The sequence below is a fragment of the Nerophis ophidion genome, linkage group LG11 (genome assembly GCF_033978795.1).
Source record: "Nerophis ophidion isolate RoL-2023_Sa linkage group LG11, RoL_Noph_v1.0, whole genome shotgun sequence".
In the NCBI taxonomy this organism is placed as follows: Eukaryota; Metazoa; Chordata; class Actinopteri; order Syngnathiformes; family Syngnathidae; genus Nerophis; species Nerophis ophidion.
The window spans coordinates 17,541,675-17,564,759 of record NC_084621.1 but is presented as its reverse complement, the minus strand read 5'-3'; the positions used below and the strand labels follow the sequence as shown (position 1 = coordinate 17,564,759).

Below are 23,085 nucleotides of genomic sequence, written 5' to 3'. Positions count from 1 at the left end.
TGGATATAGAGAACATACAATGGGGCAAAAAAGTATTTAGTCAGCCACCGATTGTGCAAGTTCTCCCACTTAAAATGATGGCAGAGGTCTGTAATTGTCATCATAGGTACACTTCAACTGTGAGAGACAGAATGTGAAAACAAATCCAGGAATTCACTTTGTAGGAATTTTAAAGAATTTATTTGTAAATTATGGTGGAAAATAAGTATTTGGCCAACCATTCAAAAGCTCTCACTGATGGAAGGAGGTTTTGGCTCAAAATCTCACGATAAATGGCCGCATTCATTCTTTCCTTAACAGGAATAAATCCTCCTGTCCCCTTAGAAGAAAAAAAGCCCCAAAGCATGATGTTACCACCCCCATGCTTCACAGTAGGTGTGGTGTTCTTGGGATGCAACTCAGTATTCTTCTTCCTCCAAACACGACGAGTTGAGTTTATACCAAAAAGTTCTTCTGACCACATGACCTCCCATGTGCTCTCTGGCAAACTTCAGACAGGCCTGGACATGCAGTGGCTTAAGCAGGGGGACACGTCTGGCACTGCAGGATTTGATTCCCTGTCGGCGTAGTGTGTTATTGATGGTAACCTTTGTTACTTTGGTCCCAGCTCTTTGTAGGTCATTCACCAGGTCCCCCCGTGTGGTTTTGGGATTTTTGCTCACCGTTCTCATGATCATTTTGACCCCATGGAATGAGATCTTGTGTGGAGTCCCAGATCAAGGGGGATTAAAAGTGGTCTTGTATATCTTCCATTTACTTATAATTGCTCCCACAGTTGATTTTTTCACACCAAGCTGCTTGCCTATTGTAGATTCACTCTTCCCAGTCTGGTGCAGGTCTACAATTCTTTTCCTGGTGTCCTTCGACAGCTCTTTGGTCTTGGCCATTGTGGAGTTTGGAGTCTGACTATTTGAGGCTGTGGACAGGTGTCTTGTATACAGATAACGAGTTCAAACAAGTGCCATTATTACAGGTAACGAGTGGAGGACAGAAGTGCTTCTCAAAGAAGAAGTTACAAATCTGTGAGAGCCAGAGATCTTCCTTGTTTGAAGTGACCAAATACTTATTTTCCACCATAATTTACAAATAAATTCTTTAAAATTCCTACAATGTTCCTGGATTTTTTTTTCACATCTGTCTCTCACAGTTGAAGTGTACCTACGATGAAAATTACAGACCTCTGTCATCATTTTAAGTGGGAGAACTTGCACAATCGGTGGCTGACTAAATACTGTTTTGCCCCACAAACCCTTCATTTATTGAGTCAAAACTATTGAAGTTGGATGATTTAGTAAAATTGAAAACCGCTAAAACGACGTAGAAAGCAAATTATAACCAGCTACCAAAAAATTGGCAACATTTCTTCTCAACAAAAGAGGAGAAATATAACCTCAGAGGAAAATCTCATTTAAAAGATTTGTATGCACGTACAACACTTAAAACCTTTAGCACAGTGGTTTTTAACCTGGGTTTGATCGAACCCTAGGGGTTCGGTGAGTCGGCCTAAGGGGTTCGGCGGAGGTCAAAATACAGGGATTGTGTAATTTGTTGTGAGTTTATGCACTGTTTTGTTTTTGTTTTTTGAACAAGGTGATGTTCATGCACGGTTCATTTTGTGCACCAGTAAAAAAAACATGGTAACACTTTAGTATGTAGAATATATTCACCATTAATTAGTTGCTTATTAACATGCAAATTAGTAACATATTGTCTCTTAACTAGTCATTAATAAGTACTTATTAATGCCTTATTCGGCATGGCCTTATTATAACCCTAACCCTCTAACCCTGACACTAACCAAAAAACTCTAAATTAAGTCTTTGTTACCTGGAATATGTTCCCCATACTAAAGTGTTAGCAAAAAAATACTACTTTGTCTTGAATTTGAAAAAAAAAAACAGCACATTTTTCACTAAAGAAGGGTTTGGTGAATGCGTATATGAAACTGGTGAGGTTCGATACCGCCAACAAGGTTAAGAACCACTGCTTTAGCATATCAGTATGTGGAATTACATTATGGAATGGATTAAGTCAGTGTTTTTCAACCTTTTTTGAGCCGAGGCACATTTTTTGCATTGAAGAAATGCGGAGGCACACTACCAGCAGAAATTATTTAAAATTGAAACTAACTTAACAGTAAAATATGGTTGTCGCAATTGTTGGATATGACCTTAAAGCATAAGCAAGCATGCATCACTATAGCTCTTGTCTCAAAGTAGGTGTACTGTCACCACCTGTCGCATCACATCAAGGCTTATTTTCACTTTTTTGCTGTTTTCCTGTGTGTAGTGTTTTAGTTCTTGTCTTGCGCTCCTATTTTGGTGGCTTTTTCTCTTTTTTTGTTGGTATTTCACCGTAGTAGTTTCATGTCTTCCTTTAAGCGATATTTCCCGCATCTACTTTGTTTTAGCAATGAAGAATATTTCAGTTGTTTCCATCCTTCTTTGTGGGGACATTGTTGATTGTCATGTCATGTTCGGACGTACATTGTCTTTGCTCCACAGTAAGTCTTTGCTGTCGTCCAGCATTCTGTTTTTGTTTACATTGTAGCCAGTTCAGTTTTAGTTTGGTTCTGCATAGCCTTCCCTAAGCTTCTTGGTCTTTTCTTAGGGGACTCATCTTCTGTTTATTTTTGGCTTAAGCATTAGACACTTTTTTACCTGCATACTGCCTCCCGCTCTAGACAGCACCGACACTCAACAACAACACATCATTTGTAGACTATAATTACTGCTTTGCAAACGATATTTTTAACCCAAATAGGTGAAACTAGATAATCTCCCACGGCACACCAGACTGCATCTCACGGCACACTAGTGTGCCGCGACACAGTGGTTGAAAAACACAGGATTAAGTAAAGAAATTGAACATTGTACTGATATGATCCACTTTAAGAGGATGTTCAAATTAATTGTGCTTACAAAGTACAAAGAAGAATTATGAGAAACACTTTCAACCTTATTGAAAATAAGATATTTGTCATCTCAGTATGTTAATAATGCCTAAATTAATTAATTACATGTTACAAAACTGTTGTGTTACTCATTCACCGATGTCATTTTACTATTTTACTATAAAAAAGGTCAGTAGATGAATGTATACAGTGTTTCTTTGAATTGCCGCAGGGCATATAGTATGCGCCTGCCTTGAATTCCTGCCGGGTCAAACTCGCTTCCCAAAATAATTAGCGCATGTTTAGTATTATTAAACTCGTGACACTTCCCCTGTTATCATTTTCAAAATGGAGGAGGCTGATTTCAATACCGGTAATTTGAAATCGCATAAAGGGAAGAAGATTAAGAGCTATTCAGTAGGATTTAAGGTCCCAGCTTACATCACACTCAAATTTGTACTGCATACCTTTGGTAAGTGCCGGAGTGAGAAGAGGTTTTAAATCAATTAGCGCATTCTTACTTTTACCGCATGCCTTTGGTAAGTGCCGGAGTGAGAAGAGGTTTTAAATTAATTAGCACCCCGGCGGCAATTCAAGCAAATGCGGTATATTTGTAAACGCTCTGACGTGGGAAAGGGGTAGGATTTCCTACTTCTTTTCGGACATGATGTCAAGTGAAATGGTATGAAATTGTCTGATGTGTTATGTTGTAAGTATGTTCATGTTTGAAATAAACTAAGAAAGAAGAAACATTAGTCGAATAATCGTCACTCCCAAGTTCATAAAGCGACACAAAACATTACATAAGTCATTTTTACCTTTATTTCTTTCCGGAAACACGCTTCTTTGTGTTCATTGAATATTGAGGTTATTTTCCTCTTGCTCCTGGCAGACAGTTTAATCCTCTTTCTCTTGACAGAATATTGATATTATTATTATTATTATTTTGCTCGATTCTTTTGACTGGTCCGGAAGGCGACACACCGGAACTTCAATGTGGACTTCCGCTCCAGCCCAGGATTCTTCTTCTGCTTTTAATTAAGGTAATTCACTATCGCCCCATACTGGCCTTAGGAAATACTGCATCACCATGAAATAGTTGCTTCAAAAAGTTAATAATGCATTCTTGAACCATCAGTTCCTGCTTCAATCTTTCTTGTACTGCCTTACAAATATGAAGTGACGGATAGAGACAAATGTTTTATGTTTAAAGCAGGGGTGTCCAAACTTTGTCTACTGAGGGCCGCACATGGAAAAATTTAAGCATGCGGGGGCCATTTTGATATTTTTCATTTTCAAACCTTTCATTTTACCTTTAGGGGTCCCGGGGACCATAAAGGGTCTAAGTTATTAAAATGTTAAAAATAAGTAACATTTTTATTATTTTTTATTTATCTAATGCTTACAGTAAATTTCTATATCAACTTTTAAAAAAAAGGTTTTATTGCTTTTCTGTCAATAACAGCTTTGTTTTTTTTAATAGTAAAACTGAAATAAGCCGTATTTAGTAATTAGAACCCTAAAAGATCAATAATGCAGGACACCATTGATTGAAATTCTTTATTATTTTTGAGTAATCACAGTGAAAAGATAAATAAAATACCACTAAATATATTTGGGATCCAAAAGGTGCCCCACCAGAAAGTGATACATTTTTATAAGTTTTTTTTTTTTTTTTTTAACTTTCAACACTTAAGTTACGAGATCAACTTAAGATATAGCTGTCGATATTACGTTTTAACTATTATTTTGTTTGTTTTATGCTCTTTTGTCAAAGAAAACTTAGTTTTATATGGCAACTGCACAATGTATGCAATATTTACCACATACAACATTTTAAAGTGACATTTTTTAACTAATCGGAGCTTTGAAAATAATTCATTACAACATGGAATTTTTTGTCATTATTTTTTTGTTTTGAGCAATGGCTAAAAAAGAATAATTGATTGATTGAAACTTGTAATTAGTAGATTGCACAGTACAGTACATATTCCGTACAATCAACCACATTCATTTTTCAACTTGTTTAAGTCGGAGTCCACGTTAATCCATTCATGGTAAAGATAGTTTTTACATGGTAAAATAAAGACAAAAGAAAAAAAACCTGCCTGAATGGCAGCTTTGTGTCAACATTGCAACTTGTTCTCGTTAGATTTCACCTCATTCCAATATTTTTAATGTCCTTTGTTTATTTTTGCAATAGCATTTCCAGAATGTGTGGCGGGCCGCTAAACAATTAGCTTGCAGGCTGCAAATGGACCCCGGGCCGCACTTTGGACATCCCTGGTTTAAATAAAATAATGCATGTGTTTTTTCCCCATCAGCATGTTAATTTGACCTAAAATAACATTGCTGAAACAAGCTACTTCTTTGTTTTTCTCTCGCATTTTATTGTTTGCTATTCATTTTGTCAGTTCGGGCTGACTTTTATTGTACATTTAAATACAAATTTGTCACGGCGAACTTTAAAGGCCTACTGAAAGCCACTACTAGCGACCACGCAGTCTGATATTTTATATATCAAAGATGAAATATTAACATTGCAACACATGCCAATACGGCCGGGTTAGTTTACTAAATTGCAATTTTAAATTCCCCGCGACCTATCCTGTCGAAAACGTCGCTGTATGATGACGCGTGCGCGTGACGTCACACATTGTAGAGGACATTTTGATCCAGCACTGATCCCAGCTATAAGTAGTCTGCTTTAATAGCATAATTACAAAGTATTCTGGACATCTGTGTTGCTGAATCTTTTGCAATTTGTTCAATGAATAATGGAGAAGTCAAAGAAGAAAGCTGTAGGTGGGAAGCTGTGTATTGTGGCCGCCTTTAGCAACACAAACACAGCCGGTGTTTCCTTGTTTACATTCCCGAAAGATGACGGTGAAGCTTTACTATGGAACGGGCGGTATAGCTCGGTTGGTAGAGTGGCCGTGCCAGCAACTTGAGGGTTGCAGGTTCGATTCCCGCTTTCGCCATCCTAGTCACTGCCGTTGTGTCCTTGGGCAAGACACGTTACCCACCTGCTCCCAGTGCCACCCACACTGGTTTAAATGTAACTTAGATATTGAGTTTCACTACGTAAAGCGCTTTGAGTCACTAGAGAAAAGCGCTATATAAATATAATTCACTTCACTTCACTATGTAACAGAGCGGTCAAGCGAACATGGTTCCCTACCACATGTCAACCGGCAGGTTTCGGTGAGAAAATGGTGTTAATAAGTCGGCTCTTACCGTAGACATGAGCGGAGAGTTTGCGTCGTTCTTCCTGCAGCTGAGGACTCTCTTGCCCCCTCCCACCCGCCGCCCCGACTGTCAGATGCTTACACCGTGGAGGGGAGAAAAAATAATCTCAGCCCGGCTGCCTTCGCCTCATCAAGAAACGTGGCTTCCCTCGGAGACACTGGCGGTCACCACACCCGTGGCCACAACCCTCCGACTTTCAGGTATGACCATAAAATCTCACTAAAACATTAGTAACACAATAAGCATTAGTCAAAAGTTATTTCCACATGTAAATGTGTTGTCCCCTAGGAGTTCATGCTTTTATCTTCTTACATCTATGACCTGCGCCCACACAAACACTTTGAGAAAAGTGACATTGATGTCAGTGGTGTGCAATAATCAATAAGTGATCAAGGGAAGCCAGATATTGATGTCAATGGTGTGCAATAATCAATAATAAATCAGGCACAGGGTAGGAAGAAACATGTTTGTTTGACTTTGGTGTGCAAAAGTATACTCTTTATTCTTATTATATATCCAACTGGATTTTCCCCCCAACCCTAGCCCCGCCCCCGCAACCTGTCATTGGTTGCTGTGGCTTGACTGCGGCCAATCAGAGCTCACCTGCAGAAAGAAGGCAACCAAACAAAGGAGTTAAATAGTAATAAATACATTGACATGTCAAAGTCTTCTGTGTGGATGTTAGCAGCAACCGACTTGTTGTCATGGTGATAGCAGCACGGAGAGGGGGAGGAGTCCTCTCTCTCTCTCTCGCCATGACACTGAAGAGTCCTCAATGGCCCGCCTCCTCCTCCTCCATCATTCAACAAACATCAACTTCCCCTCCTCCTCCTCCGCTTTCTACAAACATCAACTTTTCTTCCTCCTCCTCCTCGCTCCCCTCCCCTCCCCCGGGCTGACATGTTGGCGAAAGAAAGCGAGCGATGAGAAGATTTCCCAGCATCCTCCTCTCCCGTCATGCAGTCCCAGCCACAAGAAGATGGCGTCCGGCTATGGCTTTAGGGCGCACTTGAGCTTTTATCAAGAGTTGGCCACTCCCTCGTCCGAGTCCGGCCTCCCTCGGGCGCCCGCCGCCAGGTTATTGTTGTTGGAGGCGGGGTAGTAGTCCTCGGGGGGCGGGGCTTGCGGCCCCGGGGCGGCGGGGGCCGTGCGAGTCCGGAAGGCCGACAGTCCCACGGGCAGGGAGGCGGAGCCGAACTGAGACGCCTCCATGGAAGACACCGCCCCCAGGTGGTGAAGCCCCAGGGACACGCCCACATCCATGCTGTCGCTCATCTGGGGCGACGCCCCCTGCTGGCCGCCGCCCGCCGCCGCGCTCTGTCCGCTCTGCCGCAGGCGCCCGCCGTTGCCGTGGTGGGCGTAGGTGGGGTGGGGGTGGTGGGGGTGGGGCTGCTCCAGGAAGTGACGCTGGTGCTGCTGGGAGGGGGCGGGCTTATGGAGCAGCAGCTGCGTGTAGGCCCCGCCCTCCTGGGCCCCGCCTCCGACTCCGCCTCCTCCGTCGCTGCTGCTGGGCCACATCCTCATCTGCTGCTCAAAACACAGTAATACTACAGTATTACTGCAATACTACTACAGTATATATACAATATATTTACTGTACTACAATATGTCTTCAAGGGACAAGCGGTAAAAAATGGATGGATGGATGTTGTAATATGGATGTACAAACCCCGTTTCCATATGAGTTGGGAAATTGTGTTAGATGTAAATATAAACGGAATACAATGATTTGCAAATCCTTTTCAACCCATATTCAATTGAATGCACTACAAAGACAACATATTTGACGTTCAAACTCATAAACTTTATTTTTTTTTGCAAATAATAATTAACTTAGAATTTCATGGCTGCAACACGTGCCAAAGTAGTTGGGAAAGGGCATGTTCACCACTGTGTTACATCACCTTTTCTTTTAACAACACTCAATAAACGTTTGGGAACTGAGGAAACTAATTGTTGAAGCTTTGAAAGTGGAATTCTTTCCCATTCTTGTTTTATGTAGAGCTTCAGTCGTTCAACAGTCCGGGGTGTCTGTTGTCGTATTTTACGCTTCATAATATGCCACACATTTTCCATGGGAGACAGGTCTGGACTGCAGGCGGACCAGGAAAGTAACCGCACTCTTTTACAATGAAGCCACGCTGTTGTAACACTTGTCTTGCGGAAATAAGCAGGGAGCGTCCATGATAACGTTGCTTGGATGACAACATATGTTGTTCCAAAACCTGTATGGACCTTTCAGCATTAATGGTGCCTTCACAGATGTGTAAGTTACCCATTCCGTGGGCACTAATACACCCCCATACCATCACATATGCTGGCTTTTGAACTTTGCGCCTATAACAATCCAAATGGTTATTTTCCTCTTTGTTCCGGAGGATACCACGTCCTCTGTTTCCAAATATAATTTGAAATGTGGACTCTTCAGACCACAAAACACCTTTCCACTTTGCATCAGTCCATCTTAGATGAGCTCGGGCCCAGGCGTCGTTTCCGGGTGCTGTTGATAAATGGGTTTGGCTTTGCATAGAAGAGATTTAACTTGCACTTACAGATGTAGCAACCAACTGTAGTTACTGACAGTAGTTCTATGAAGTGTTCCTGAGCCCACGTGGTGAATCCTTTACACACGGATGTCGGTTTTTGATGCAGTACCGCCTGAGGGATCAAAAGTCCCTAATATCATCGCTTACGTGCAGTGATTTCTCCAGATTCTCTGAACTTTTTGATGATTTTACGAACCATAAATGGTATAATCCCTAAATTCCTTGCAATAGCTCGTTGAGAAATGTTGTTCTAAAACTGCTCGACAATTTGCTTACAAATTGGTGACCTTCAACCCATCCCTGTTTGTGAATTACTCAGCATTTCATGGAAGCTGCTTTTATACCCAATCATGGCACCCACCTGTTCCCAATTAGCCTGTACACCTGTGGGATGTTCCATATAAGTATATGAGGCGCATTTCTCAACTTTATCAGTATTTATTGCCACCTTTCTTAACTTCTTTGTCACGTGTTGCTGGCATCAAATTCTAAAGTTAATGATTATTTGCAAAAACCTTTTTTTTTATCAGTTTGAACATCAAATATGTTGTCTTTGTAGCATATTCAACTGAATATGGGTTGAAAAGGATTTGCAAATCATTTTATTCCGTTTATATTTACATCTAACACAATTTCCCAACTCATATGGAAACGGGGTTTGTAATATGGATGTAATATGGATGTATACCTGAGGGCTGGTCATCTCGTAGTCTGAATGTGTCACAGCAGAGTTGTAGTAGCGGTTGCTGTAGCGATAGTTGCGGTTGTCATTGGAGGAACCACTGGAGCCACCTGAAGAAAACAACATTATCGTTCTGTAGTAGGTTCATACTTCACGTGACACAAACAATTATGCATATGTGTGTATTTATATACATATATGTATAATCTCAAACTCACATTGTCTTTGAACCTTTATTGTTTGTATGAATATATGTATATGTGTTGTTGTGTACATGTGTGTGTGTATATATATATATATATATATATATATGTATGTATATACACACACACACACATCCACATTTTTTCTGTATATAAACACACCTATATATATATATATATATATATATATATATATATATATATATATAAAGTTAGTTACTAACATATTTAGTTACTTTACCACAGCTAAGACATAGTTAATTAGTTTACCAGAGCTAGAAAAGGGTTAGTTTACCAGAGCTATAAAAGAGTTAGTTAGTTTACCAGAGCTAGAAAATAGTAAGTTAGTTTGTTTACCAGAGCTATAAAAGAGTTTGTTAGTGTACCAGAGCTAGAAAAGAGTTAGTTGGTTTACCAGGGCTATAAAATAGTTTTCCAGAGCTATACAATAGTTCAGTTAGTTTACCAGAGCTAAAAAATACTTAACCACAGCTAGAAAATAGTTTACCAGAGGTAGAAAAGAGTTAGTTGGTTTACCAGAGCTAGAAAATAGTTAGTTTACCAGAGCTATAAAATAGTTTGTTTACAAGAGCTAGAAAAGAGTTAGTTTGTTTGCCAGAGCAAGAAAATAGTGAGTTAGTTTGTTTACCATTGCTATAAAAGTGTTAGTTAGTTTACCAGAGCTATAACATAGTTTTCCAGAGCTATAAAATAGTTAAGTTAGTTTACCAGAGCTATAACATAGTTTTCCAGAGCTATAAAATAGATAAGTTAGTTTACCAGAGCTATAAAATAGTTAAGTTAGTTTACCAGAGCTAGAAAATAGTTAAGTTAGTTTACCAGAGCTAGAAAATAGTTTACCAGAGGTAGAAAAGAGTTAGCTGGTTTACCAGAGCTAGAAATACATTTGTTTACCAGAGCTAAAAAATAGAAGGTTTACCAGAGCTAGAAAAAAGTTTGTTTGTTTGCCAGAGCTAAAAAATAGTTTAGCTAATTTATAAAATATATAGTTTATTTACCAGGGCTATAAAATAGTCTACCAAAGCTAGACAAGAGTTAGTTGGTTTATCAGAGCAAGTAAATCATTTGTTTACTAGAGTTATAAAATAGTTAGTTAAAGTTAAAGTAGCAATGATAGCCACACACACACACACACACACACACACACACACACACACACACACACACACACACACACACACACACACACACACACACACACACACACACACACACACACACACACACACACACACACACACACACACACTCACACTAGGTGTGGTGAAATGTGTCCTCTGCATTTGACCCATCCCCATGTTCACGCCATGGGAGGTGAGGGGAGCAGTAAGCAGCAGTGTGCGCCGCGCTCGGGAATCATTTGGCTATTCGACCCCCTATTCAAACCCTTGATGCTGATTGCCAAGCAGGGAGGTAACGTCTCCCATTTGTATAGTCTTTGCTATGAATAGGTTCGTTTACCTGAGCTATAAAAGAGTTGGTTTGTTTACCTGAGCTATAAAAGATTGAGTAAGTTTGCCAGTGCTATTAAAGAGTGAGTTAGTTTACCTGAGCTATAAAAGAGTTAGTTTACCAGTGCTATAAAATAGTGAGTTAGTTTACCTGAGCTATAAAAGAGTGAGTTAGTTTACCAGAGCTATAAAGGAGTGAGTAAGTTTGCTGGAGCAATAAAAGAGTGAGTTAGTTTACCGACGCTATCAAAGAGCGAGTTAGTTTGCTGGAGCTATTAAAGAGCACCTGGGGATAGGTTGATTGGCAACACTAAATTGGCCCTAGTGTGTGAATGTGAGTGTGAATGTTGTCTGTCTATCCGTGTTGGCCCTGCGATGAGGTGGCGACTTGTCCAGGGTGTACCCCGCCTTCCGCCCGATTGTAGCTGAGATAGGCGCCAGTGCCCCCCGCGACCCCGAAAGGGAATAAGCGGTAGGAAATGGATGGATGGATGAGTTTACTGGAGCAATAAAATAGTGAGTTAGTTTACCGGCGCTATAAAAGAGCGAGTTAGTTTGCTGGAGCTATAAAAGAGTGAGTGAGTTAGTTTACCTGCGCTATAAAAGAGTGAGTTAGTTTGCTGGAGCTATTAAAGAGCGAGTTAGTTTACCAGAGCTATAAAAGAGTTAGTTTACCTGAGCTGTAAAATAGTGAGTTAGTTTACCTGAGCTATAAAAGAGTGAGTTAGTTTACCAGAGCTATAAAAGAGTGAGTAAGTTTGCTGGAGCAATAAAAGAGTGAGTCAGTTTACCGGAGCTATAAAAGAGTGAGTTAGTTTGCGAGAGCTATAAAAGAGTGAGTAAGTTTGCTGGAGCAATAAAAGAGTGAGTCAGTTTACCGGAGCTATAAAAGAGTGAGTTAGTTTGCCGGAGCTATAAAAGAGCGAGTTAGTTTGTTGGAGCAATAAAAGAGTGAGTTAGTTTACCGACGCTATCAAAGAGCGAGTTAGTTTGCTGGAGCTATTAAAGAGTGAGTGAGTTTGCTGGAGCTATTAAAGAGTGAGTGAGTTTGCTGGAGCAATAAAACAGCGAGTTAGTTTACCGGCGCTATAAAAGAGTGAGTTAGTTTGCTGGAGCTATAAAAGAGTGAGTGAGTCAGTTTACCTGCGCTATAAAAGAGTTAGTTAGTTTGCTGGAGCTATATAACAGTGAGTGAGTTAGTTTACCTGCGCTATAAAAGAGTGAGTTAGTTTGCTGGAGCTATTAAAGAGTGAGTTAGTTTACCAGAGCTAGAAACAGAGCTGGTAGTAGAGGTGGAATGGGAGTGGTCCATGGCAGGGGAGGTGGATGTGGAGGAACTGGTGTTGGTTCCTTCATCGGTGGTCTTCTTGAAGAAGTTGTGCTGCAGGGCGTAGAAAGGAGTGATGCGGCTCTTGGGGTCGTAGTCCAGCATGCGCAGGATCAGGTCTGCAGGAACACACACAGTCAACATCATTCCACAGAATTAACTTCTACTTCATTCCAGAGAGTCAACTTCTACTTCATTCCAGAGAGTCAACTTCTACTTCAGTCCACAGAGTTAACTTCTACTTAATTCCACAGAGTCAACTTCTACTTCAGTCCATAGAGTTAACTTCTACTTCATTCCAGAGAGTCAACTTCTACTTCATTCCAGAGTTAACTTCTACTTCATTCCAGAGAGTCAACTCCTACTTCATTCCAGAGAGTCAACTTCTACTTCAGTCCACAGAGTTAACTTCTACTTCATTCCACAGAGTCAACGTCTACTTTATTCCAGAGAATCATCTTCTACTTCATTCCAGAGAGTTAACTACTACTTCATTCCAGAGAGTCAACTTCTACTTTAGTCCACAGAGTTAACTTTTACTTCACTCCACAGAGTTAACTTCTACTTCATTCCACAGATTGAACTTTTTACTTCACTCCAGAGTCAACTTCTCTTCAGTCCCCAGAGTTAACTTCTACTTCATTCCACAGAGTTAACTTATACTTCATTCCACAGAGTCAACTTCTACTTCATTCGACAGAGTCAACTTCTACTTTGCTCCACAGTCCACTTGTACTTCATTCCACAGTCAACTTCTACTTCACTCCACAGAGTCAACTTCTACTTCACTCCAGAGAGATAATTTGTACTTCATTCCACAGAGTCAACTTCTACTTCATTCCAAAGAGTTACCTTTTACATCATTCCAAAGAGTTAACTTCTAATTTATTCCAGAGTCAACTTCTACTTCACTCCACAGAGTCAGCTTCTACTTCTTCAATTTCTTTCCAAATACTTAGCTTCTACTTCATTCCAGAGAGTCAGCTTCTACTTCTTCAAATTCTACTTCTTTCTAACCACTTAGCTTCTACTTCATTCAAGAGAGTTAACTTCTACTTCATCCCAGAGAGTTTAATTCTTCTAAATTCCAGAGTTGAAGTTCTACCTAATTCTAGATAATTGAGTTGTACCTCATTCTTAAATTAAGCTCTACTTAATTCCAGAGAGTTAAGTTCTACTTAATTATAGAGAGTAATGGTTTACTTAATTGCAGTTTGTTAAATTCTTCTTAATTCCAGAGTTAAGTTCTACTTAATTCTAGAGGGTTGAATTCTACTCAATTCTAGAATTAAGCTCTACTTAATTCCAAAGAGTTATATTTGACTTACTTCTAGAACCTTAAGCTCTACTTAATTCCAAAAAGTTAAGTTTGACTTAATTCTACAAAGTTACATTTTACTTAATTATTGAGAGTTAAGTTCTCCTTAGTTTTTGAGTCAAGTTTGACTTACTTCTACAGAGTTAAATTAAACTGAATTATTGAGAGTTAAATCTTCCTTAATTGTGGAGTTAAATTCTACTTAATTCCAAGTAAAGATGTAGGAGGACATAAATAAGCTGTGCATCATCTGACTAACTCCTTGGCCTCCTGCAAACTTGTCATGTTCCATTTTATCCACCAGGGGGCAGCAATGCATTGATCTCTGTACATTACATGGAATCATCTATGTATATTATGTGTAGTCATCTTTGTAAATTACATGCAATCATCTATGTATATTATGTGTAATCATGTATTTATATTATGTGTAATAATCTATGTATATCATGTGTATTTTGTGTACTCAAGTATGTATATTATGTGTAATCATGTATGTATATTATGTGTAATCATCTATGTATATTATGTGAAATCATGTACAGGTATGTATATTATCATGTACTACGTCTTGTACCCTGTCAGGTACTCTATTATGTACTCCATCTTGTACTCTATCATGTACTCCATCTTGTACCCTGTCATGTACTCCATCTCGTACCCTGTCAGGTACTCTGTCATGTACTTCATTATTTACTTCAAGTACTCTACTCAATCAGGTGTTCTGTCATGTAGTTGTTCATATACCCGATCATGTACTCCATCATGTAGTTGTTCATGTAGTCTGTCACACAGTTGTTAATATACTCCATCATGTACTCTGTCATGCAGTTGTTCATGTAGTCTGTCACATAGTTGTTAATATACTCCATCATGTACTCTGTCATGTAGTTGTTCTTATACTTAATCATGTACTATGTCATGTAGTTGTTCATATACTCCATCATGTACTCTTTCATGTAGTTGTTCTTATACTTAATCATGTACTATGTCATGTAGTTGTTCATATACTCCATCATGTACTCTGTCCGTTAGTTGTTTGTATACTTCATCATGTAGTTGTCCATGTAGTTAGTCATGTACTCAGTCAGGTACTTGTTCATGTACTCTGTCATGTAATTGTTTATGGACTCAGTCATGTACCCTGGCATGTACTTAGTCATGTGCTCAGTCAGGTAGTTGTTGATGTAGTCTGTCATGTGTTAAGGTCATGTTCTCTGTCATGTACTCAGTCAGGTAGTTGTTGATGTAGTCTGTCATGTATTAAGCCATGTACTCTGTCATGTAATTGTAATGTACTTAGTCATGTACTTAGTCAGGTAGTTTTTGATATAGTCTGTCATGTATTAAGGCATGTACTCAGTCACATACTCTGTCATGTAGTTGTTCATGTACTTAGTCATGTAGTGAGTCAGGTAGTTGTTGGTGTAGTCTGTCATGTACTATGGCATGTACTCAGATATGTAGTCTTTCATGTACTTAGTCATGTACTTAGTCATGTAGTGAGTCAGGTAGTTGTTGGTGTAGTCTGTCATGTACTAAGGCATGTACTCAGACATGTAGTCTTTCATGTACTTAGTCATGTACTCTGTCAGGTAGTTGTTGATGTAGTCTGTCATGTACTCAGTCATTTGTCTGTCATGTAGTTAATCATGCACTTTGTCATGTACTCTGTCAGGTAGTTGTTGATGTAGTCTGTCATGTACTTAGTCATGTACTCAGTCATGTAGTCTGCCATGTACTCTGTTAGGTAGTCGTTGATGTAGTCTGTCATGTACTTAGTCATGTACACAGTCAGGTAGTCTGTCATGTACTTACTCATGTACTGAGTCAAATAGTTGTTGATGTAGTCTGTCATGTACTTAGCCATGTACTCAGGCATGTAGTCTATCATGTACTTAGTCATGTACTCAGGCATGTAGTTTGTCATGTACTTAGTCATGTAGTCTGTCATGTACTTAGTCATGTACTCAGTCATGTACTTAGTCATGTAGTCTGTCATGTACTTAGTCATGTACTCAGTCAGGTAGTTGTTGAGGTAGTCTGTCATGTACTTAGTAATGTACTCTGTCATGTAGTTGTTCATCTACTTAGTCATGTAGTCAGTCAGGTAGTTGTTGGTGTAGTCTGTCATGTACTAAGGCATGTACTCAGTCATGTAGTCTGTCATGTACTTAGTCATGTCCTCTGTCAGGTAGTTGTTGATGTAGTCTGTCATGTACTCAGTCATTTGTCTGTCATGTAGTTAGTCATGCACTTTGTCATGTACTTAGTCATGTACTCTGTCAGGTAGTTGTTGATGTAGTCTGTCATGTACTCAGTCATGTAGTCTGTCATGTACTTAGTCATGTACTCTGTCAGGTAGTCTTTGATGTAGTCTGTCATGTACTTAGTCATGTACTCAGTCAGGTAGTCTGTCATGTACTTACTCATGTACTCAGTCAAATAGTTGATGTAGTCTGTAATGTACTCAGGCATGTAGTCTGTCACGTACTTAGTCATGTACTCAGGCATGTAGTCTGTCATGTACTTAGTCATGTAGTCTGTCATGTACTTAGTCATGTACTCAGTCATGTACTTAGTCATGTACTCAGCCATGTACTCAGTCAGGTAGTTGTTGAGGTAGTCTGTCATGTACTTAGTCATGTACTCAGTCATGTAGTCTGTCATGTAATCAGTCAGGTAGTCTGTCATGTACTCATTCAGGTAGTCTGTCATGTACTCAATCAGGTAATCTGTCATGTACTTAGTCATGTAGTCTGTCATGTACTTAGTCATTTACTCAGTCAGGTACTTAGTCATGTACTCTGTCATGTACTTAGTCAGGTAGTTGTTGATGTAGTCTGTAATGTACTTAGTAATGTACTCAGTCATGTAGTCTGTCATGTACTTAGTCATGTACTCAGTCAGGTAGTCTGTCATGTACTTAGTCATGTACTCAGTCAGGTAGTCTGTCATGTACTCAGTCAGGTAGTCTGTCATGTACTTAGTCAGGTAGTTGTTGATGTAGTCTGTCATGTACTTGGGGCGGTATAGCTGGCTTTGTAGAGTGGGCGTGCCAGCAACTTGAGGGTTACGGGTTCCATCCCCGCTTCTGCCTTCCTAGTCACTGCCGTTGTGTCCTTGGGGCAAGACACTTGACCCAACTACTCCCAGTGTCACCCACACTGATTTAAAAAAATGTAACCTACATATCGGCTTTCACTATGTCAAGCTCTTTGAGTCACTAGAGAAAAGTGCTATATAAATATAAATCACTTCACAGCCTCGTACTCAGTCAGGTAGTTGTTGATGTACTTAGTCAAGTAGACCTGTGTGTGTGTGTGTCACGGTGAAACAAGCAAAGGTCCTCTTCACTCATTAGCTTAGTGATCAGAGTTTATAGCATCATGTCATGACTTCTTCTGATTCCTGCTCAGATGCTTTTCAGCCAGCAGATGTCACCATCATCATCATCATCATGCAGCTGCTGCGTGTGCCTCACACTCCCTCAGGCAGCTGCTGAGTGTGCCACACACTCCCTCACATCTTGTTGTCATCACCTACCTTTAAACTTCAGGTAGTCACAGGGGGCGTGTCCTGCCTCTCCTGCTCTCCGCCCCCCAGGACCTCCGGTCTCCACACCCAGGATCTCGTGAAGACGCCGCGTGGCTGGGGGCTTGTACTCCTAACACACACACACACACACACACACACACACACACACACACGCACACACACACAAAATTTACTTACTTCTTTATTACTTGAAGTGAAACAGTTGTAATAAAAGTATATAAATGTAAAAAATAGTTTTAATAAAAGTATATAAATGTAAAACATAGTTGTAATAAAAGTACATAAATGTGAAACGTAGTATGATGTTTATAAATGTAAAACATAGTAAATGTATATAAATGTAAAGTATGATGCAAATAAATTTAAAATATAGTAAATGTATATACCGTAAATGTAAAGTACGATGTATATAAATGTAAAGTATGATGCATATAAATATGAAGTATGACGTATATAAATATGAAGTATAATGTATATAAATGTAGAGTACGATGTATCTAAATATGATGTATATAAATGTAGAGTACGATGCATATAAATATGAAGTATGACGTATATAAATATGAAGTATAATGTATATAAATGTAGAGTACGATGTATCTAAATATGATGTATATAAATGTAGAGTACGATGTATATAAATGTAAAGTATGATGCATATAAATATGAAGTATGATGTATATAAATATTAAGTATAATGTATAAAAATGTAGAGTACGATGTATATAAATATGAAGTATGATGTAAATAAATGTATGGTACGATGTATATAAATGTAAAGTATGATGTATATAAATGTTAAGTATGATGCATATAAATGTAGAGTCTGATATATATAAATATGAAGTATGATGTATATAAATATGAAGTATAATGTTTATAAATGTAGAGTACGATGTATATAAATATGAAGTATGATGTATATAAATGTAGAGTACGATGTATATAAATGTAAAGTATGATGCATATAAATATGAAGTATGATGTATATATATGAAGTATAATGTATATAAATGTAGAGTACGATGTATATAAATATGAAGTATGATGTATATAAATGTAAAGTATGATGTATATAAATGTAAAGTATGATGTATATAAATATAAAGTATGATGTATATAAATATGAAGTATAATGTATATAAATATGAAGTACGATGTATATAAATACGAAGTATGATATATATAAATGTTGAGTACGATGTATATAAATGTTGAGTACGATGTATATAAATGTAAAGTATGATGCATATAAATGTAGAGTATGATGTATATAAATGTAAAGTACGATGTATAAAAATATGAAGTATGATGTATATAAATGTAGAGTACGATGTATATACTAAGTATGAAGTATGATGTATATAAATGTAGAGTACGATGTATATACTAAGTATGAAGTATGATGCATATAAATGTAGAGTATGATGTATATAAATGTAAAGTACGATGTATAAAAATATGAAGTATGATGTATATAAATGTACAGTACGATGTATACAAATGTAAAGTGTGATGTAAATAAATGTAGAGTACAATGTATATAAATATGAAGTATATTAATATGAAGTATGATGTATATAAATGTAGAGAACGATGTACATAAATATAAAGTATGATGTATATAAATGTAAAACATAGTAAATGTATATAAATGTTAAGTATGATGTATATAAATGTGAAACAGTAAATGTATATAAATGCAAAGCATGATGTATATAAATGTGACGTATAATGTATATAAATGTAAAGTATGATGTATATGAATATGAACTATTAAGTATATAAATGCGGAGTAGGATGTATATAAATATGAAGTATGATGTATATAAATGTAGAGTATGATGTATAAAAATATGAAGTATGATGTAAATAAATGTAAAGTATGATGTATATAGATGTATATAAATGTAAAGCATGATGTACATAAATATGAAGTATATACCTTCTTGATGTCCTTGTTCTTCTTGACAGTCCACAGACCGTCTGACAACTTGTCAAAATACTTCCTGGCTTTAGGAGCAGCATCCAACATGTGACTGGCAGGCACGCCCAGAACTTCTACGATCTTGTTCATCTGGTCAACCTGAACACATAAACATCTACTATTACCATCATTTTATAGACTATTATACACCATCATTTTACATACTATTATTATCATTTTATATACTACTATACACTATCATGTTATATACTATTATTATTTTATATACTATTATACACCATCATTTTACATACTATTATTATCATTTTATATACTACTATACACTATCATGTTATATACTATTATTATTTTATATACTATTATACACCATCATTTTACATACTATTATTATTATTTTATATACTATAATACACCATCAAGATATATACTATTATCATTTTATATACTATTGTACACCATCATTTTACATACTATTATTATCATTTTATATAATATTATTCACCATAATTTTATATAATGTTCTACACCATCATTTCATATACTATTATACACCATCATTTTATATACTATTATCATTTTATATACTATTATACACCATCATTGTATATACTAGTATTACCAACTTTTTAAAATACTATTATATACCATCATTTTATATACTGTCATTATCATTTTGTAAATAATCATAGTCAAAGTCAAGTAAACAATACAACAATGACAGTAAATAATCATAGTCAAAGTCAAGTAAACAATACAACAATGACAGTAAATAATCATAGTCAAAGTCAAGTAAACAATACAACGACAGTTAATAATCAGTGAAGTCAAGTAAACAATACAACAATGACAGTAAATAATCATAGTCAAAGTCAAGTAAACAATACAACGACAGTTAATAATCAGTGAAGTCAAGTAAACAATACAACGACAGTTAATAATCAGTGAAGTCAAGTAAACAATACAACAATGACAGTAAATAATCATAGTCAAAGTCAAGTAAACAATACAACAACGACAGTTAATAATCATAGTGAAGTCAAGTAAACAATACAACAATGACAGTAAATAATCATAGTCAAAGTCAAGTAAACAATACAACAATGACAGTAAATAATCATAGTCAAAGTCAAGTAAACAATACAACAATGACAGTAAATAATCATAGTGAAGGCAAGTAAACAATACAACAATGACAGTACAAAATCAGTCAAACTCAAGTAAACAATACAACAATGACAGTAAATAATCATAGTCAAAGTCAAGTAACCAATACAAAAGTAACTGTAAATAATCAGTCAAAGTCAAGTAAACAATACAACAATGACAGTACATAATCATAGTCAAAGTCAAGTAAACAATACAATGACAGTAAATGATCATAGTGAAGGCAAGTAAACGATACAACAATGACAGTAAATAATCATAGTCAAAGTCAAGTAACCAATACAAAAGTAACTGTAAATAATCATAGTCAAAGTCAAGCAAACAATACAACAATGACAGTAAGTAATCATAGTCAAAGTCAAGTAACCAATACAAAAATAACTGTAAATAATCATAGTCAAAGTCAAGTAAACAATACAACAGTGACAGTACATAATCAAGTAAACAGGTGTGGTGAGTGATGTTCTTAAAGCAACACTTACACTTTATTCACACAACTTCACTGCTTTTGTACTTTGTACCATGGTGTACCTGTGTATATATATATACTATGGTGTACTTGTGTGCATGTATTCTATGGTGTACTTGTGTATATATATATACTATGGTGTACTTGTGTGTATATATACTATGGTGTACTTGTGTATATATATACTATGGTGTACTTGTGTGCATATATACTATGGTGTACTTGTGTATATATATACTATGGTGTACTTGTGTGTATATATACTATGGTGTACTTGTGTATATATACTATGGTGTACTTGCGTGCATATATACTACGGTGTACTTGTGTATATATACTATGGTGTACTTGTGTGTATATATACTATGTTGTACTTGTGTGAATATACTATGGTGTACTTGTGTATATATACTATGGTGTACATGTGTGTATATATACTATGGTGTACTTGTGTGAATATACTATGGTGTACTTGTATGTATATATACTATATTGTACTTGTGTGTATATACTATGGTGTACTTGTGTATGTATACTATGGTGTACTTCTGTGTATATATACTATGGTGTACTTCTGTGTATATCTACTATGCTGTACTTGTGTATATATACTATGGTGTACTTGTGTGTAGATACTATGGTGTACTTGTGTACCACGTTAGAACCACTGTAGAGAGGTTCTCCAGTGTGCATATAATATACTTATGTGTATATACTATGGTGTACTTGTGTGTATATATACTATGGTGTACTTGTGTATATATACTATGATGTACTTGTGTGTATATATACTATGGTGTACTTGTGTGTATATCTACTATGCTGTACTTGTGTATATATACTATGGTGTACTTGTGTGTATATATACTATGGTGTACTTGTGTGTAGATAATATGGTGTACTTGTGTACCACGTTAGAACCACTCTAGAGAGGTTCTCCAGTGTGCATATAATATACTTATGTGTATATACTATGGTGTACTTGTGTGTATATATATTATGGTGTACTTGTGTATATATATTATGGTGTACTTGTGTGTATATACTATGGTGTACTTGTGTGTATATACTATGGTGTACTTGTGTGTATATATACTATGGTGTACTTGTGTGTATATATACTATGGTGTACTTTTGTGTATGTACTATGGTTTACTTGTTTGTATATACTATGGTGTACTTGTGTGTTTACATACAATGGTGTACTTGTGTGTATATACTATGGTGTACTTGTGTGTATATACTATGGTGTACTTGTGTGTATATATACTATTGTGTACTTGTGTGTATATATACTATGGTGTACTTGTGTGTATATATACTATGGTGTACTTGTGTAAATATATATTATAATATATTATTACCTCGTTAGAACCACTGAAGAGGGGTTCTCCCGTGTGCATCTCCACCAGGATGCATCCCAGAGACCACATGTCGATGGCCAGGTCGTAGGGCATTCCCAGAAGGACCTCAGGGGAGCGGTAGAACCTGCTCTGGATGTACTGGTAGATCTAAAGGGCGACCAAGGACTTGGTAAGTCTTGATGCAAGTCCAGGACACGTGTCTGGGACTCACCCTCTGGCCCAACTGGCAGGACGATCCAAAGTCCACGATCTTGATGGCAGACCTCTTGGGGTTACACAGCAGGATGTTCTCTGGTTTCAAGTCGCAGTGGATGATGGACAGTTCTGGTGTGGCCAGGAATAATAGTGCTGTGGACAATACATACATACACACATATATATATATATATATATACATACATATTCATATTATCATATACTTATTATTATACATCCTCAGTGGATGATGGACAGTTCTGGTGTGGCCAGGAATAATAGTGCTGTGTACAATAAGATTATTATTATTATATCTATATTACATATTATTATATCTAAATTACATGTATGCATATCTTATATCTATATTATACATTATTATATCTATATTACATATATGCACATATTATATCTATATTACACAAAATTATATCCATATTACATACATGCACATATTATATCTATATTACACGTTTTCATATCTATATTAAACATTATTATACCTATATTAGATACATGCACATATTATATCTATATTACACAATATTATATCTATATTATACATTATTACATCTATATTACACACATGCACATATTATATCTATATTACACATTATTATATCTATATTACGCATTATTATACCTTTATTACATATATGCACATATTATATCTATATTACACATTATTATATCTATA

At 36.8% G+C, this 23,085-nt stretch overlaps 2 protein-coding genes across 4 annotated transcripts in view; both read right to left on the bottom strand.

Annotated features, from left to right (window-relative positions):
• Nucleotides 1–3,907, bottom strand: part of ppox (protoporphyrinogen oxidase) — a 32,616-nt gene extending 28,709 nt beyond the window's left edge. For both annotated transcript variants that reach the window (XM_061915185.1, XM_061915186.1), the window contains exon 1: nt 3,712–3,907. The gene's annotated coding sequence lies outside the window, so the exon portion shown is untranslated. The remainder of the gene's footprint in view (nt 1–3,711) is intronic.
• Nucleotides 3,908–6,633: 2,726 nt separating this feature from the next.
• The window catches only part of dyrk1b (dual-specificity tyrosine-(Y)-phosphorylation regulated kinase 1B), a 76,173-nt gene continuing 59,721 nt past the window's right edge, over nt 6,634–23,085 (bottom strand). For both annotated transcript variants that reach the window (XM_061915184.1, XM_061915183.1), the window contains exons 7-13: nt 22,405–22,541; nt 22,194–22,340; nt 19,194–19,334; nt 17,237–17,357; nt 12,309–12,491; nt 9,377–9,480; nt 6,634–7,669 (exon numbers count right to left, since the gene is read on the bottom strand). In XM_061915184.1, the coding sequence (XP_061771168.1) occupies nt 7,163–7,669; nt 9,377–9,480; nt 12,309–12,491; nt 17,237–17,357; nt 19,194–19,334; nt 22,194–22,340; nt 22,405–22,541 (1,340 nt within the window). In that variant the 3' untranslated portion in view covers nt 6,634–7,162. The remainder of the gene's footprint in view (nt 7,670–9,376; nt 9,481–12,308; nt 12,492–17,236; nt 17,358–19,193; nt 19,335–22,193; nt 22,341–22,404; nt 22,542–23,085) is intronic.